At 42.2% G+C, this 19,074-nt stretch overlaps 1 protein-coding gene across 2 annotated transcripts in view; it reads left to right on the forward strand.

Moving 5' to 3' along the window:
- Window positions 1-19,074, forward strand: part of LOC108268950 (chromatin remodeling regulator CECR2) — a 41,037-nt gene that overhangs the window by 15,865 nt on the left and 6,098 nt on the right. For both annotated transcript variants that reach the window (XR_008396929.1, XM_053682414.1), the window contains exons 2-16: window positions 3,071-3,165; window positions 5,249-5,432; window positions 6,000-6,124; window positions 6,253-6,333; window positions 8,923-8,981; window positions 9,133-9,293; window positions 10,844-10,930; window positions 11,929-12,070; window positions 12,752-12,881; window positions 13,775-13,812; window positions 13,932-14,023; window positions 14,286-14,412; window positions 14,830-15,215; window positions 17,420-17,569; window positions 18,340-19,012. Coding sequence is in view for 1 of the 2 variants with exons in the window: in XM_053682414.1 (XP_053538389.1) it covers window positions 3,071-3,165; window positions 5,249-5,432; window positions 6,000-6,124; window positions 6,253-6,333; window positions 8,923-8,981; window positions 9,133-9,293; window positions 10,844-10,930; window positions 11,929-12,070; window positions 12,752-12,881; window positions 13,775-13,812; window positions 13,932-14,023; window positions 14,286-14,412; window positions 14,830-15,215; window positions 17,420-17,569; window positions 18,340-19,012 (2,530 nt within the window). In the remaining variant the exon portion in view is untranslated. The remainder of the gene's footprint in view (window positions 1-3,070; window positions 3,166-5,248; window positions 5,433-5,999; window positions 6,125-6,252; window positions 6,334-8,922; window positions 8,982-9,132; window positions 9,294-10,843; window positions 10,931-11,928; window positions 12,071-12,751; window positions 12,882-13,774; window positions 13,813-13,931; window positions 14,024-14,285; window positions 14,413-14,829; window positions 15,216-17,419; window positions 17,570-18,339; window positions 19,013-19,074) is intronic.

A 19,074-nucleotide genomic window follows, 5' to 3' on the forward strand; every position in this document is an offset into this window, starting at 1 on the left:
AACAGGAAAGCTAGTTTTAAGTGTTCACATGTTTAGTTGTTTAAAATGAATGAGGGGATGGATTGCCATAAGCGTCCTTTACAATTTATGTAGAGAATCAGCTGTGGAGGCTGGACAAATAAGGTGGCATTCAGTGACGTATTCTTCTGACCTCGTATTGCTGGTTCACAGTTTATTTTTTTAAATGTTATTTTATTATATATTGAAGGTAATAAATTAGAGTAAATTACCATGTAATCAAATGAATGAATTATCTGGGTGTTATATAATTTAAATATTGTTTTTTTATTAAAACGAGTAAGAAACATTTTTGAATGGTGAATATTAATATTATTATTATTATTATTATTATTATTATTATTATTATTATTATTGTAAGAGGAAGAAGAAGAAGAAATCTATATTTTAATGATTAACTGGCATGATACATGTTTGTGGAAAACTACCTCAAGAAACTCCAACCTGTTATCTAAAATACACCATTTGGTTCATGTAAATTTTTACAGTTAATTCAGGTTTAGTCACGAACGTTATCACCATTTAGGAAGTTCTTTGGGAGTATGGTATGAACGATGCATCAAACTGCCCACTTCAGTTGCCCTGGATGTTCCCAAACAGTGAGCAAGGCATGGTGGGACTGGGCTAGTTTAAATTTCCAGCTGTTGAGGGGGGAGTTGGCTTGTGCGGAAGAAAGAAGCCATACACACCACATTTATTTCCCTCCTTTGCCATCTGAGCTGCTGAATGGCACTTCAAAGCCGGCGTGCGGTGGTGCTAATCCCCCACAGCCGGACTCAGGTTTGAAGTGTGATCAAAGTGCAGCCTGCACCGATAGATGGGCTCTCTTCAGCTCGTTGGTTGTCAGGGGACCATGAAGTGTGTATGAGCATGATGAGGATCTGAGGAACCTCCTGACCAACTCCACACTTTCACCAACATAGCTTGTTGTACTGAATCATCCCCAGATTTCTGTTGTATATCACTTCAGTCATGAGTACAAAGGAAAACTGTGATCTCATGAGTCGAATTTCAGCTCGTCCGCTTTCTTGGGCTCTCTTGAAGATATGAAGAAATTAATATTTATTATAAGCAGTTATAATGAGCGCCAACCCTGATCTGAAAGGATGCGTTGAAATGGATGTGAAGTGGGTGCTTTGAAGGGAAGACTTGATGTAAAATGTCACGATGTGAATATAAATTCGACAATGAAAGGGCGTCTGATTACCGCAGGATCACAACCTTTTTATTTATTAATTTATTTATTTTGTGTGTGTGTGTGTGTGTGTGTTCCGCCCAGCCCACCTGACAGCCAGGCCAGTCACCTTTCAAACTCAATCCCACACCAATTGACTCCTTCAAATAAGACACTGACACATCCATTCTTTCTTGTGCTGAACACCTGTGCAAGCAGATCGATAGCTTTTAAATTACTCATTAAGATCCTCCCAGGATGTTCAGTTGGCTCAGCATTTAAAAAAAAAAAAACGATAGACAGTTGGTGTTTTCTTTGTCAGAGCTTGAAATAGAGTCTGGATTTTTTTTTCTTTCCTCCTAAGCACTAACATGTGTTGTTCAAACTCTCTCTCTCTCTCACTCGCTCGCTCGCTAGTTTTTCATCTTGCTGATGCCGTCCTCAAGGTTTTCCGTGGCTCCACGTAGCCAGGAGATGTGTTAGCCGACCTCTGCCGACCCCGGTTCTTTCTGCTGTCTCTCTGGAGAACGGCGGCAATCTGCAGCTTGAGTGAATCTCGCAATGTATTGAGGTCTGCCTATCCTGCCCTTGAGTTAATGTTTGAGTGTCACTCTGCTCTTCAGGAGGAAAGGGGGAGGATATTTGGGGCTGAGGTTGAAAAGTGTGCACTGTTGCCTGAGGGACTGAGCAGCAACCTTGAGTCCTTGAGAGAGGCTTGAAAATGAAAGAGGCTAAAGCTCAGTGTAGTTGCTGTGCTGCTTCTTGAGAAGGGGGAGCTAAATGAAATTGACATGGGTCACAGGGGAAGGGTGGAGGGGTAGAGTGTGAATTTGCATATCTGCCCTCTCAGCTATCTTTCAGCAGTGCATTTGGGTAGGGTGGTGCTTGGGCGCAGACGAAGGAGGTGGTTTGGTAGCCCGGCCTTTTGGGCTCCTGCTGGTGCCAAGTGTTTTGGCTTCGTTTTCTTTCAGCATGCTGGAGTTTACTCTCCTGCTTATTGCCGCTTCATAAAGTCTGAATAGTGAGCGCACAGTGCCGGGCCGGAGAAGGGTAAAGGTTGAACTTGAACCTCAGCTGCAGGAGCCTTGCTGAGAGCCTTGAGGCATTTCATAGGAGCGCAGGCTTGAGGCTGTCCAGCTCAAACCAAAGCAGAGGATATTATTAGGATACATTTCCTATAACAACACATCCTGGGGGGTTCTATTCCTCTTATACCATAAATATTATAATAATAAATCAAAATTTTCTTACAGAAAACTTCTGAAAACACCTGTAATTAACCGTGTATACATTTTTACTTGTTAGCTTTAGATTGCAGTGGCTTTGTGTTCTCCATATATGTCGCTGTGACTTAGCTGTTTAGATAGATAGATAGATAGATAGATAGAGTTTATATAAAATCATGAAACATTTGAATTACTGCTGGCAACACATTCTGAGCAATCAGAATCAAGACGTTAATAGAGCTGTGGTATAAAGTGAATTATTGTTCTGTGTAGATCACGTTAGCTCTTTGTTAATGTCTGCAGCCTTGCTTGTTACTAAAATTTGACAGTCCTGATTTACAGGATGCCTTCATGGTCAAGATATAAAATGCTAATAAATAAATAATAAATAAAAAAAGTTGTATTTCATTAACAGTCTCTAAATGAATCTCAAAAACCCTTCAATCTCAGTTACTGCTAGCCCAGGCCAGGAACTCAACCCTGGTCCATCTTAATACTTTATTGAGGTGAAGCATTTCTCCTGTAAAAATGGAACGACCCCGGTCGTTAAACCCGATATGCTCTCATAACTTGGTAAAAAGTGGGGCTTGTAAAACCCTGTAAAAATGGCTGACCTCTGCTCCCTGTGGCTCTGTGTGTGTTTGTTGGTTAGGAGCTGGAAGAAGCGCTGCTGAAACACGACAGGGACTTCCTCTCTGAGCTCGTCTGCTGTCTCCTGCAGGGATGTTACCAGCGGAACGACATTACGTAAGTCTTTTTCTTTCAACCACAGCGACACCAAATTTAGTGAATCAGAGGCTTGACATCACTTTCGCAACCATCACCAGCACTCTTGAAGAATGTGTCATAGCTCGTGCAGCAGGTTGGACTGACCCACCACATTTGTCATGACACGCTTGAACCGTTCTGGCGGTTTGCCCGAGGCAGCTCTAGCCTCATTTCCCCGAAATGGGTGTTTGCGTTAGTGGTTTAGTCAGTGCTCTGTGTGTGATAAATGGCTTGATCCCTGAGGGACGCAAATATCTCATCGGGTAGAGTAGCACCTATAGCTACGTACATAGCACAGGTAGAAATGACCCTGCTGGCATATGTAGTTAACAGAACGGTTTATTGGACTGGACAGCTGCTGGGCCCTGGCCTTTTCATCCACACACTCGCTTGCTGAGCGTCCTGGGGGGGGGTTTGGGGGGACAGAGGGAGTGATAGGATAGTGGGGGGCCTGCAGCTGTGTGAGTGCACTCTGCTTTCTCCAGATAAGCCCATTCTTTCCCTCCATTCTCCTCTCTTTCTTGTCTGTGTTGTGGCAGGGTTCACCCCTGGCCTGGCCTCTTGTTTCTGTGCATCCTAGCAGGAACTCCAGCTCTCCTTGCTTTTGGATGAAGCCAACACAATGTGACCCAGAACTAATGCTTGTTTGCCCAGTCCAAACCAACGTGATAATGGAGCCAAATAGACGCCTGTCGTATCTTTTCTGGGCCTTCAACACTTTCAGTCATATGCATACATTGCTGTTCATTTGGTCACAAGTGAAATGATTCCGTTCAAATTGATTGAGGTTGAGGTGATTCATTTTTGGTTCGGTAGCGGCATCGTTGTATACACTTGAGCGGAAAGGTTTTTGGGTGGAAATGGAAAGCGAACCTCTACTTTGGAATTTATCACCAAAAAATAGATTTGAAGTGTGGGTATATCCGGTAACAAGATAGCATACCGAAACTTAAATTCAGTAAAATATAAAAAATATTTGACAAGTAAGACTGAATAGTTGTACCGTGATTCCCTCGGTCTCCAGACCTGGCCCGAAGAAATCAGAGTTACAACAAATTTAGCAGGTTGAAGGTACTTATAAAACCAAACCGTGTACATACTAGTTCTGACAGAACTCCCAGACAGGACGACACAAACTCACTTTGGAGCCAATCCGTTTTAGTTTTTCCCCCACTATTTTTATTAACCCATTTTCTCACAGTTTCGTCATTTGCCAATCCCCACCCACTGGCTAGCTCTTCTTTATCATAGGTGAAGTCTAACCTGCTTCTATCCAGATGAAATGAAGTCTTTTTGAACTGCTGCACACGATACTGTGACATACTCTGAGGAAAGCGTTCACAGAGCGCTCACAGACTCCCGTGATTGGCTGGTGTTACTTTGATTGACTGGTTAGACTAATGCCATCACACCATCCCTCCCTTCCAGAGAGCATGGTCAGTTATGCTCTGTTGGACTCCCGGTCACGGATGGCTGTGACTTCCTTGGGATTCAAATTCTCAATCTTCTGTTTAACCAGTTTGACTACTTCTGATGGTGAACATTGGTGAAACCTAAAATAATGCTACTGATGTACAAAACTCTTGCAATTGATGAACATGGGATTAATGTGTCATTTGAACAGATCAAAGGCTGTATAACTGGAGGCATTACTGTGGATATTCTCCTTGTGTCCATGTGGGCTTTCTCCAAGTTCTCTGGTTTCCTCCTACCTTCCAAATACACACTGGTGGTGGATTACTCTGAATTGCCCCTAGGTGTGAATGAGTGTGTGGTTGTGGTGCCCTTCATCAAACTGGCGTCGCATCCAGGGTGTATTCCCACCTCATGCCCAGTGTTCCTGGGATTGGCTCTGGATCCACCATAACCCTAACCAGGATATAGCTCTTACTGAGGATGAATGAAGAAATAAATAACTGTTTAGATAGCAATAAGTTGATGTTCAGCCATAAACTAATCTTACTTTTTTATTTTATTTTATTTTTATTTTAATGCAAAAATTGGGGGGGGGGCAGCAAGCTTAAAAGTAGCTAAATACTGTACATCCTATTTCTCCTGTCAGGCCTCAGGCTTTCCGTAGATACCTGGAGGACATCATCAGCTACCGCTGGGAGCTGGAGGAGGGTAAACCAAACCCTCTGAAGGAGAGCTCTTTTGAGGAGCTCCCAGTCCGCACACAGGCGGAGATCCTGCACAGGCTGTGTGACTACCGCTTAGATGCTGCCGACGTCTTCGACCTGCTTAAGGTAAGACTCACTCCATGAGTGCAGAGTAAAGCTGTGCTTCTATAAACACATCCCTAATACAAAAAGAAACTTTAGTGTGTGCAGAGTATTTCATAGAGATGAAGAGATAGTGATTAGATATGTGAAAGTTTGTTTATTTTTCTTTACTATGCAAAACTATTGGCACCAGAAAACTGGAACTGAGCATTTTTACTTGGCCACCGGTTTTTGTTCCTGCTCAAGAGCGGTACCAACAGCTAATGATATTTATTTACTTTATTTTTTTAAGAATGACCTTTTAATCATGTTTAATTGCGGCAAACATGGGGTTTTGTTTTTCCACAAGGAATTTTCATGTCAGTGCATAACTCAATTTAGCTTAAATTAAATGTACTTAACATGCCCGAGTTTTAACAGCTATATCATCAATTATACGACATCCGTTAAATCCGTGACATACCTGCTACAAATGAAAACACGAAATATTACTTTACTAATACACAACATTTCTCATTTTGGGTGTTTCTAGTCTTTCAGCTGTTTTTTTTGACTGACGTGTCCTTTCTTGTTCCTGACCTTTTCTCTCAGGGGCTGGAGGCAGACAGCTTGCGTGTCGAGCCTCTTGGTCAGGATGGACACGGTGCCCTTTACTGGTACTTCTACGGCACTCGCCTGTATAAAGAGGAGCCTGTCAAGAAGTCCCCCGAGCTTGGGTATGCTGAAGGAGGGGGGCATTAGTTAGAATGGAAGGTTTAATACAGTGTTCATGTGAACAGTTTAGTTAAGATCCAGTAATGCAAAGTGAAAACATGCTTTCTTCTTCTCCTGACTCGTTTCACAGTGAAATCTCTGAAATAAGAGCACCTGAGAAAAAAAGGAGGGGAAGACCCCCGAAAAAGAAGCATGAAGATTCATCACCAATGTAAGACTTTTAAAGACTATATATACAGTATCTCACAAAAGTGAGTACACCCCTCACATATTTGTAAATATTTGATTATATATTTTAATGTGACAACACTGAAGAAATGACACTTTGCTACAATATGAAGTAGTGAGTGTACAGCTTGTATAACAGTGTAAATTTGCTGTCCCCTCAAAATAACTCCACACATAGCCATTAATGTCTAAACCGCTGGCAACAAAAGTGAGTACACCCCTAAGTGAAAATGTCCAAACTGGCCCCAAAGTGTCAATATTTTGTGTGGCCACCATTATTTTCCAGCACTGCCTTAACCCTCTTGGGCATGGAGTTCACCAGAGCTTCACAGGTTGCCACTGGAGTCCTCTTCCACTCCTCCATGACGACATCACAGAGCTGGTGGATGTTAGAGACCTTGTGCTCCTCCACCTTCTGTTTGAGAATGCTCCACAGATGCTCAATAGGGTTTAGGTCTGGGGACATGCTTGACCAGTCCATCACCTTCACCCTCAGCTTCTTTAGCAAAGCAGTGGTCGTCTTGGGGTCGTTATCATGCTGGAATACTGCATATTGTGTGTGGAGTTATTTTGAGGGGACAGCAAATTTACACTGTTATACAAGCTGTACACTCACTACTTCATATTGTAGCAAAGTGTCATTTGTTCAGTGTTGTCACATTAAAAGATATTATCAAATATTTACAAAAATGTGAGGGGTGTACTCACTTTTGTGAGATACTGTGTGTCTATATGAGAGAGAGAAGCCAATTAATCAAGTGAGACAAAAATATTATACTTGGCCATTTATTTCTTGGTCCAGTATTGCACAAGTATATGAACGTTTGCTTTCAGTATCTGGTGTGACCCCCTAGTGCAGCAATAACTGCAACTAAATGTTTCCGGCAACTGTTGATCAGTCCTGCACGTCGGCTTGGATGTCCATTATCTCAAGCCTAGCATGAGATAAAAGTGTTAGGCTGCTTTCACTCTAGGCATTTCCCCCTCAACTGTCGGAGCAAGCCTATGCAAAGCAGCTTCTAGGCTGGTAGAATGGGGCTGGTTTTAAAAAGCTGTGCCGTCATGTTTTTTTTTTTGTTTGTTTGTTTGTTTGTTGTTGTTTTTTTAAGTTAGTTACCATGGAGTGCTTCTAAAGTAAAAAAAATAAAATAATAATAATTTCCTGAATCGTTGTGATAAAAATGACGTCATGTGCTTTTTATTTCCTGACCAATCAGATTGAAGCTTGGCCAGCAAGCAATAAAAATGAACATGGAGTGGCCATGTGTTGATGAGCGAGTGATGTGCTTAATGATGTGTTCTGTTGGAGATATTTTAGTGTTGAGATTTGACCAATGCAATGGTAACTGGAGATAAAAAACAAAGTAATAAATTTTATATATATATTATAAAAAAAACGCACAATTTATATATATATATATATATATATATATATATATATATATATATATATATATATATATATATATATATATATATATATATATATATATATTATATATCTCCACTCACAGATACCGGTTGATTATCTGTATACGTTAGGACTCGTTTATCGAGACTGATACGAACAGATTTATTCATAAACCATTCGTATGAGCATTTAAACAAGAAATTTAGTATTCATGAAAATCTGGTAAATTCAGAAGAAGAAAAAAACAGTAAACCTAATCATGCTTCTGAGAGAGAGAGAGAGAGAGAGAGAGAGTGAAAATAACTAATGTAAACCTCAACTTGATCAACTTCAAATCATATCATATATTTACATGAACCAGAATTTCCACTTCTGCCTTTTAGCTTTTACCGTGATGGTTCAGTTCGTGCTCCCAGCTGTTTGTTTGCATCAGGAACGCTATGTGCACTTTTTTCCGGTTGATTGACATGCGTATGTGAGTTTAGAAGAAAATCTTGTTTCCGAAACATTTGTAAATCTGGCAGAAAATTTTAATTGACTTTGGCTTACGCAAGTATTGAATACACAACAAAAGATTGATAAGTGAGGCCCAGACCTGTCTAAATGCTGTTCGGTCACATAAGCACGCCAAAGCTTAGGCAAGCTGCCTTCTTTTTGAAATAGTGGATTAATGTTGAAAAATAAATCTAATCTCTGTGACAGGGCTTCTCAAACTGCCTTAGCAAAGATTTATTATACAAACAGAATTCAAGTTAGAAATTAGGGTCATTATTTAAATGTGTATGGAAAGTTGACATTATTTATAGGCCTGCTTATTTGAAGTATTGAGGCTTGGAGTAAATACACTAAATGCAAGAACTCCATCAAATATGATCAAAAACTATTGGCACTACAAGAGCTACTGTATAGATGTAGGAACTTATTATTACCTTATTATAAGGTTCATAATGGTGCTTTGTGATTTCTGCAAAAATTAAAGACCCCCTGGCTATGACTTATGGACCCCTGGGAGTGGATTAGAGTGTGTGTGTGTGTGTGTGTGTGTGTGTGTGTTGGATGAGTCGCTTATTTCACATCAGCACAGAGGCAGTGGGTTTCCTATGGACCAATTTGCCATGTGTGAAAGTGGCTTAACTTGGCATCTCCTGTTGTGTATTTCAGTGAGATTGAATCTATGCAAGATGAAGAGAACAGAGAGGAGGAGCCGCAGCTGAGTAAAGGTGAGTTTATGAACAAAGCAAACGATTTTTAAAGGATTTCCATTACCACTTATTATATCCCCATTTATGATCTGAATACTGATCAGTACCGTAATATTGTGAGCTCTATGAGAACTTACAAGTGTGTGTACGTGTGTGTGTGTTGTGACAGAGCGCAAGCGTGGAACCTGGTCTCTGGTGTGTGAAAATGAGGAGCAGTGGACCAGGCTGGCTGAGAGCATTAAGGACAAAACCTCACCTCAGGACCGGCACCTGTTTCGCATCATTACCCAGAACTTCCTGCCTGAGATCGGCAGCATGATCGAGCACAAGGCAAGACTCGAGTCTTTTACATTTTTATTCAGGGGCTTAAATAGTCAGTATACACATACAAACCACAAATAGAAAGGAACCTGATATTGATAGCTTTGCTATTCAGCCTAAAATAAAGCTTTAATTTCATTTATTTCAAATCATAGCAGGGACATTTTTAGACATTTTAAAAAACATTTTCAAGAAATAATAAATCCCACTAAAACCGATTCTGAAAAAGCGAGTAAAAATGAGTAATAGGACATCATAAACTGTAAGGATTAAGAGCATATTAAGCAATAGAGATGTTTACATAAGGTTGTAGTGAAGAATTGAAATAAAATTGAACACAGGCGATCAAATGAGAAATGACAGGCCACAACAACAGCTTGGTCAACAACCATGATAAAATAGACTCTGAGCACGATCATAACACGCACTGATTCGGAACGGGTAAAAATGGTAAATGGCACACTTATCTAGCGCTTTTATCTAAAGCACTTTACACTGTGTCTCATTTACCCATTCATACACACACTCACACACCAATGGTAGCAGAGCTGCCATGCAAGGCGCTAACTTGCCATCAGGAGCTACTTGGGGTTCAGTGTCTTGCCCAAGGACACTTCGGTATGTGGAGTCAAGCGGGCCGGCAATCGAACAGCCAACCCTACGATTAGTGGACAACCCACTCTACCACCTGAGCAATGGCCGCCCCAGGTTGAAGTGCAGGTTGATGCTGAGATGTCAGTGTTTTCAAAAACGTGTTTTCATTCAAAAGTGTGAAAAAGGAATTTTAAAATATCTCCCCAAACTCTCACAAAAAATGATTTTGGTTGTGTTTGTCAAGTACACATCTCCCTCATCATTTTCCTACTCTGTGCTAAACATCTCCATCATCTGCCACTTTATATTTTCCTTTACCTGTCAGTGTGAGTCATGCACAGAGAGCTAAATGCACGTTGACCTCAGATGGAACAAAGAGTGGGGCATCTTTCATAAACCTGACATACAACACAAAGAACCCTGTCCGAGTTAATCTTATGTAGGCCCTAACAGGAGGCAGGCTCTCCCCTTCAGCCGGCCAGAGTCTAGTGACTGACGGCATGCAGCGTGGCCGGGTGAGTGACCTCTTAAGTGGCTCCACTTGAAGCAGTTCATCTCTCTCTGCCAAATTTAAGTGCAGTGTAATAATACACTCAGCACTCGGAGATATTTATGGTGCCCTTACGATAAACCATAAACCTTTTTTCCCCTCATAGTCACCACTGTGACTGTGTGTCAGTTTTCTCACACTAGTATGCAAGGTTATTCTAAGTCATTGTTAACTGCTTCCATTTTGCAAATTGACTTATTTACATTAACTCGCGGCGAGGTGAAGCAAAGGGTAAGCCCGATAGAGCACGACTTGACCCCAGTGACCTCCTCCGACATCCCTACACTTTTAAAAACGCTCCCCAGAGAATGTGCCTGATCGAGCGCGGAAGAAAGATGTGGAAAACTCATCACATTCTCTTTTTTTTTTTTTTTTTTTTTTTTTTTTTTTTCCCTTTCTTTTTTTTTCTTCTCAGGAGAAAGAGCAGTTGCAGAAACTGTTGAATCCTCCTGTCCGAAACTCTTTGAGGCTTTCTGACAAGCACGTCGTAAACAAGGAGGAGGTATGTGTCCTTTAAATTCTGCTTTTAAATCGTTTTCTTTTAGTATCTTTTAGAATTACATGAAATACAGCGTGACGTAAATCCGCTCGTCTGTTTGCTTCTGTACGGATTTCCTATTAACACTTTTGTCCAGCAATGCTTCTTGAATTCTCGATTCTGATTGGTCAGAAGGTGTTACATTTACATCTATTCATTTAGCAGACGCTTTGATCCCAAGCGACTTACGTATGAGGAAATACAAACAAAGCGATATAGAAAGCGGAGAACAATACAAGTAGTGCTACCATGCAAGATTTGTAATTGAGTTCTAGAGAAGAGTAGAGGTGTAAGAGCCAGTGTAAGTGCAGAAGTGTTTTATTTGTATTAGTTTTTATTACATTTATATTGGTGGGGGGGTTGAGAACAAGTTAGGGGTTAGTTAAGTGTTCATGGAAGAGGTGGGTCTTTAACCATTTTTTGAAGATAGAGACAGATTCTACTGTCTGGATTGAGGAAGTTCATTCCACCACTGAGGGACAATCAGATTAAAGGTTCTGGAAAAGGACCTCATGCTTCACTGTGTAGGCACTACTATGCGTCGGTTGTTAACTGACCGCAGGTTGTGTTAGGGCACATAAACTTCAAGGAGAGTGCTGAGGTAGGGAGGTACTGTTCCAGACATGGTCTTGTACGTGAGCATCAAGGCCTTGAATTTGATGCGGGCGGCTACAGGAAGCCAGTGGAGGGAGATGAAGAGGGGTGTGAAATGAGTTCTTTCAGGCTTGTTGAAAACGAGGCATGCTGCTGCATTCTGAGTCATCTGAAGGGGTTTCATGGAGCTGGCTGTGAGGCCCGAGAATAGTGTGTTGCAATTGTCCAGTTTTGAGGTAACGAGCCTGGACTAGTAGCTGTGTAGCCTGTTCAGTCAGAGTCTGATTTTCTATGACGACGTTTCGTTTTTTTTAAATCCACTTGTTCTGTGAAAAGTTTTGTTTTGTAAAGTCACTTTTCTTGCGTAGGCTGTCTCTGAGGTGGATCTGAAACAGAGAGAGGAGGACCTGGAAAGGCAGGTTTTACTTGCCGAGCAGCGGCGAGAAGAAGAACGACTCCTCCAAGAGGAGCGAGTGAGGGAGGAACTGGAGCGGGCAAAAGCAGCTGAAGGTGCACACCTTTTTTTTTTTTTTTCTTCCCCCCCCCCCCCCCCCCCCCCTTTTCTTCTTCCCCTCAGACCTCCACAGGCAGCCCATGGGCACAAACACTTTCAGAAGCCAGATCAAATGCACACGCGCGCACACACACGCACACACACACTCTTGTGTGTACACTTGCAAGAACTTGCTTTTATCCCAAGCCTGCTTCAACCGCACAAAGAAGCGAGATGAGGAGGAAACTCCCAAACCTCATTTATCACCCCAAACTCTTGATATCCGTGTGAGAGTTATTTAACTCCTGATTGTGGCACTGGGCTGCTCTGCTTGTTAATGTATAATGGATGAAGATTGTAGCCTGAGGAGCTCTCCAGTGGCTCCTTTCCCAAACCTCTTTAATCCTCACAGCATGGTGCGCCTGACACAGCCTTTCATATCAGCACTGAAACCAGCTCGGTTCTTTATCTCACACAAGCCTTTTGATCTAGTGTGCCTTCTAAAGCTGCTTGCTGAGTCACTCATTTGACTTCACTGAATTCAGAAGACTAAGCAGACCTGGTTTGTTTGAGTAACAGGTGCCTTGAGGAGAGAACTATAAATGGTGGAAAAAAAATTTTTGTGAGCTTTTGAATAGGCATACGCATGTAGGTGTGGACGGGCTCATGATCGCGCTTGTGTGCACATCTGTGTTCAGAACGATCTCGGAGGAGAAAGCAGCGTGAGGAGAGGGCGTGGCTGCTGTCTCAGGGGAAGGACTTGCCGGTTGAGCTGCTCCACCTGGAACCCCACTCGCCTGTCCGCCGCACTCGCCGCACCAATGAGCTGTAAGAGTTTATTTTATGACATCACTCAAAGTCCTACAATCCCAGACTGCAGCTTGCACTATAATAAGCCCTAACATTCATATAGTTTTATGTGAAACTGTAGCTACATTTCAGCACTGCTATTTTAAATTACTAAAAGCATGAGCATCGATAAGATTAGTGGTTCTGAAAGGAGTCACCAGTGTCAGTGGCGTGGAACAGAGGTATACCTGTAACTTTTAGGTTTTCTTAAAAACATGGGAAGGTTGAAGACCTTTAGGACGACGACATTTGCAGTTCCCCTGTTATATTCATATATTGTGTGTGTGTTTTTATATTTATATATATATATATATATATATATTTTTTTTTTTTGTCATATTAACTTGACAAAAATGAAGAGAAAAGAGAGGCTAGAGGGAACAACTGTGTATAGCTGCTGTGACTTGCGTGGTAACAGGAGCCAATTTGTTTCCCAGACACTCCACGAGATTTTATTCTTTACTTTAAAGATTTGTGTGTTTAAAAAAAAAAAAAAAAAAAAAAATGTCTAATCGGTGAGGATTGGTTAGGTTCAACATTGTCAGAATACAAATAAAATCCTGAGTAATAAAACACCCCAGATTCTACGTGTTGGCTTTGTGTGTTGAGAAATCCTAACTTTCCATTCATTTAAATCATGTTTTTGTTTGGTTTCTTCCATTAGATTATTTAGTTTTGTTCATGACTGTTCGGTTGGGCGATATGAGTCACGATCAAGGACCAGAACCCAGTCTATGATCTGTTTACATGTGGAGTTTTACCAGTAAAATTCTATCACACAATTCTGGACCTTATGGCTGCATGGTTGTTTTTTACCCTTTACTTGGTTATGTTCCTCATTGCTAACTTCCAGTTCTCTTTTTCTCTTTCAGCTACGATATCGACGATGACTATGCTGCTCTCTACAAAGGTGGGTTGCAGTAGAAAGGCCTGTGCCAGCAGCAAAGCCTAACCCATGTTTCCTCATTTCTCAGCTTTAGCACTTTCTCTGCTTTTAAATCAGATCTTTTTTTTTTCCCCTCTCCTCAGTGCTGGAGGCTCTGAAGGCTCACAAAGACGCTTGGCCCTTCATGGAGCCTGTGGATGAATCCTATGCCCCTAACTATCATGAGATTATTCAGGTTAGCTTCCCATATGTCTCCGCAGGGAAACTTTTTGAGACTCAGATTTCACAACACGTGTTGAAATGAGCACCAAACGGTGAAACGGGTTGTCATTGTGATTGCGCTGCTGCTTCAGATGAATCACATTACGGATGTTTGTTTTACTGTTGATGTGGTTGGTAGCTTGTTTGGCTGAACTGTAAGTGTGGATATTTTTAGACTTTTCATGATAAGTGCTCTCCATATATATCTCTGATTATTTTTCTGTCTACTTTTTAAGACTCCAATGGATCTTTCAACCATTGAGAGAAAGCTAAACGAAGGAGAGTATGTTGCCAAGGATGAGTTCATGAGCGATGTGAAACTCATGTTTGAGAACTGCCTGGAGTACAACGGCGAGGAGAGCGGTAAATAGATTTGTTACTAAATGTCAGCTAAAACAAAATCAGACAGTTTTTATTGTGATTTACTTAGAGTGTGTGTGTGTGTGTGTTAGCAAAGTGTGTGTGTGAGTGAGAGAATGCGTGTGTGTCGAGCCTCTGACAGTGATTAATGGCGAGTGATTGAGCTGTTCTCCAGTGTGCTGAGTCCTGCAGTGCCACACAGACATTCCATCCCTGCGGCCCCTCTCTCTGGAGCCATCCATCTGTCAGAATGCTCTCCCCCCACCAAGAGGGGCTGCAGGGTCAAAGGTCAACTGTGGATCTGTGACCTGGTCACTGGACCAACTCAGAGGAGGAAGCCGAGATCTCTGTCCGCGCGTGTTTTGTTTGCATGTGTGTGTTCACGGGGCTAAATAGACAAGCTGTGTTTGTGTTTCTCAGAGTACACGATAATGGCAGAGTCCCTGGAGCGCTGTTTCAGCAGGGCTCTGCTGAAACACTTCCCCTCTGAGGACGGAGACACCGACGAGGAGTTCCACTTGAGCAAGGAGGACCGCGATCGCGAGCGCAAGGACAAGAAGAAGAGTAAGAGCAGTCGGCACTCGGGGCCCGAGAGCCTGATCCGGGCTACGGAACAAGTGCAGAAACGCAAAGCATCCAGCGGTGGTAAAGGAGGCAACCAGCCCCAGCAGAATGGCTCCAAATATGCTTCTGGACCACTTGGTTTCCAGTTCAGCAATGGGCAGCTACACCCTCACAACATGAACACAGGACAACCTCGCTCTGGGAATGATCCACAGCACGGCATGTATCATCCTTCACAACAGGCAAGGCTACACTTCCTGTCTGATTTTATGCAGGTTCACTATAACAATAATAAATCTTTTAAGGTGCTTTTACAGTATGCATAGTTGGTCCCTGGTACAGTTTTTCCCTCTGTGTGGTTCTTTAGGCAGGATAAAATGCTGGAAATGTGCTTGGTTGCAGACTAAAAAAAAGAGTTAAAATTCCTAATTGACACGACTGCGTTGTGTTTCGAAGTGAATCAGACACGCCATGAGCAGTTGCAATCAAAATGATTCAATCCCCATTGCAAATCAGGTTTATTGTCAAAATTTACAGACTTTCAGCTGTTTGCAATGAACAAATCAAACAAAAGCAATTTAAATAGTTCAAGACAACGAATGCTTCAAGTGGTTTCCCCAAATTCAACTGAAAATGCTATTTTTCAACCCCCTGAATAGAATCCCTCACAACACCACAAATATGCAAAACAGGTGCTGTCTCAAGCATACCTGATGCAACTAATGAAGGGCTTCATTACTTGCACCAAGTGTGCTTGAGCTGGAACACATGAAATACCTGGACGGGGTAGAAAAAGTAAGCGATCAACAGCTGCAACCAGAATTCTGAGAAGGCAGGTTGTGAAAAACCCTCGAGTGATGCAAAAGACCTGCAGCAAGACTTGGTGGCAACAGTCACTGAGGTTTCAGTGAGTACAGTAAGGCGCGTACTAAAAGCCAAAGGTTTCCATCCCAGAACTCCCAAGACATACACCACTACTGAACCAAAAGCACAAGAAAATTCGCCCAAAATCATAGAAATTAGCCACAGAAGTTTTGGGATTCTGTTCTGTGGAGCGATTAAACAAAACTGGAAGTTTTTAGCATGAAGGATCAGCAGTATGTCTGGAGGAAGATGAATGAAGAAAGCACGGTCTGTCCACTGTCAAGCTTGTTGGTGGCTCGATGATGCTCTGGGGCTACTTTGCATCCTCTGGCACTGGAATCCTGCATAGTGTGGAAGGCACGATGGATTCATCGAAGTATCAGGAAATCCTAGGAGAAAACCTCATGCTGTCTGTGAGGAAGCTGAAGCTTGGCCAGCGTTGGACCTTCCAACAGGACAGTGATCCCAAGCATACCTCAAATTCCACCAAGGCTTGGTTGCAGGAGAAGTCCTGGAAGATTCTACAGGGCCAAACAGTTGAATAATTTTGAAATTTGAAAAGTCATTATAAGTTGCATTTTCAGTTGAATTTGGGGGAAACTATTTGAAGTATTCGTTGTGTTGAACTATTTCAATTGCTTTTGTTTGATTTGTTCATTGTAAACAGCTGAAAGTCTGTTTTGACAATAAACCTGATTTGCAATGGGGGTTGAATCATTTAGATTTTTTTTGTAGATATGTTCCAATAAACTGAGCCATGAGGTGCAAAACTCTGCCAAAGCACAGTGCCTGTTTTAGACTGACAAACAGGAAGAGAAAAAACTGGATGCTATACACAATGTTTTTAACTGGTCATTTTTATAATTGTGATTTGTTGAGCACCAGCTCTGTGTTCAATTTCACTCTGATTCAAACTGGACAAATACACAATATGGCCATAAGTATGTGGACTCCTGAACATCACACCCACATGTGGTTCTTCTCTGAACTGTTGCCACAAAGTTGGAAGCACACCATTGGTATAGAAGGTCTTTGTATGCTGTTGCATTACAATTTCCCTTCACTGGAACCAAGAGGCCCGAACCTGTTCCAGCATGACAATGCTCCTGTGTACAAAGCGAGCTCCACGAAGACATGGTCTGTTAAGGTTGGAGTTGAAGAACTTGAGTGTCCTGCACAGAGTCCTGACCTCAACCTTTTTGATGAACTGGAACACCTGACTGCACCCTATGCGTCCTCACCCAACATCACTGCCTGATCTCACTAATGCTCTTGTGGCTGAATGAACACAAATCCCCCCAGCCACTGGAGTGGGATGTTCAAAAAGCACCTGTGGGTATGTTGGTCAAGTGTCCACAAACCTTTGACCATGTAGTATAGGTGTGATCAAACCTAGAAGTAAAAGCCCATAGTACTACAGGAAGTACTCAGTTTTGTGTGGTGGTTTACCGATTGATTCATTGCTGTAAACTGTTGTGCATTTTACACATTCCCAAAAAGTGTACAAGTCTCATACTGTGAGCAATATGTTATTTAATACCTCAGATGTTTAACAGAAGTATCTTTTCTCTTCAAACAACAGCTTCAGCGTCACCCAGGTCCCTTGGGACCAGGAATGTATGGCCAAGGTATGATGATGGACACCCGATATCCATACCCAGGACAGAGACCTCTCATGGCTAGGGGTCCAGGAGAGCATGGCCCCCAACACATACCTCGTTACTCTATGCAGGTACGACACTTTTAATACCAGTGAAGGAACACATTAGACATTATGAATGAGCATGTAGTCATTGCAGGATTATAATAATGTGTTCCATAATCAGCACAATGCAGTATTACCTCTAAGTAATGTAGGCAGAACATGGCGCTTTTATTATTTGCAGTTAATAAATACAACCTCCAAATGGATGTATTGTCTGTCCAGATTATTTTGAACGTGTTGCTGCGGTATATGATTAAATACATTTAATTAATTCTATGAGACTTTCAGTCCAATGCTCAGTAGAAGTTAGAGCCTTTACGATGTTCTAAGGTCTATCAAAATCAAGTATTACCATTTGTTCACGTGAAAAGTATAAGGCTTTTTTCATGTACAGTAATATATTTTTCATGTAGCCTGTGAAATACTGGTTACAATTGTGTATTTGACTGTCATGAATCTTGTACCATACTTTATTTAATACATGCTTTTGATATACACAAAGCGATATGAAATGTTATAGCTCCTTAACATACAAAAAATGGTGCGGCATCTGTTGTAGTCATTGTCATTGTTGCTCGCTCATTACTTAATGATGAATTCTATTTTCATACATGGAAATATGAGTTTTTATATTTGGCATATCATTTGCTGCGATTTCGTGTCAACTTGCAGTAGAAGTGGCATTAAAAAGTCTTAAAATGTAATACAGTTAACTCGTCAAAACCTGACAGTACACTAATAATATGGTTTTGACTTAATGTTAATTCTGTGTTTTAATAAATTTTTCTTCTCTTCAGGCTCCACCTACCAACGGTCCACACTTTGGTCCGAGATACCCAATGGGGCCTGATTCTCGTCACATTCAGCCTCAACACCAACAGCATTCCTACACTGGCCCGACTCACGGCCCCTCACTTGGCCCAAGACCAGTTGCCCTTCAGTCTGGAGGACTGTGTACCACTCCATCTGAGGGCGACATGTACCGACCTCACCATCACCCCGACGGGCAACCAATGCACCCTATGGGAAATGGCTACCCTAGACCCCTGCACAACTCCTTTGTTCCTTATGGTTCTTGGCCAGGCTCGAACCAGCAGCAGTCTAGACGACCAATGATGCAGGAGCAGGCTATGGGTGGTCAGCACCCATACGGTCATGGCATGATGCGTCCCCCACACAGTGCTGGATATCCCCCTTCTAATGGCCAGTACAGGATGTCAGCAGTTAACTCCCAGGGCCCCATAGCCCACAGACCTCCCTTGACCCCTCAAGAGCCCAGGCCACATGTGGGATCAATGATGGACAGCCCAGAGATGATTGCCCTGCAGCAGCTGTCAGCATCGTCCGCTCGTCTCGGCGTCGGAGGTTACCAGCCGCCTCCAGTGAGGAATGCTCATACCATAGCAGCTCCTGAAAGCCAGAACTCCGTGTCTGTGGGAAATGGTCAGGGTGCTGATAGAGTCTCCACAGGCAAGTTTTCTTAAATGTCTTGCCTTTGTTATGAATTGTTCCTTCTTAAAGGATTAATTCAA

The sequence above is a fragment of the Ictalurus punctatus genome, chromosome 8 (assembly GCF_001660625.3).
Source record: "Ictalurus punctatus breed USDA103 chromosome 8, Coco_2.0, whole genome shotgun sequence".
In the NCBI taxonomy this organism is placed as follows: Eukaryota; Metazoa; Chordata; class Actinopteri; order Siluriformes; family Ictaluridae; genus Ictalurus; species Ictalurus punctatus.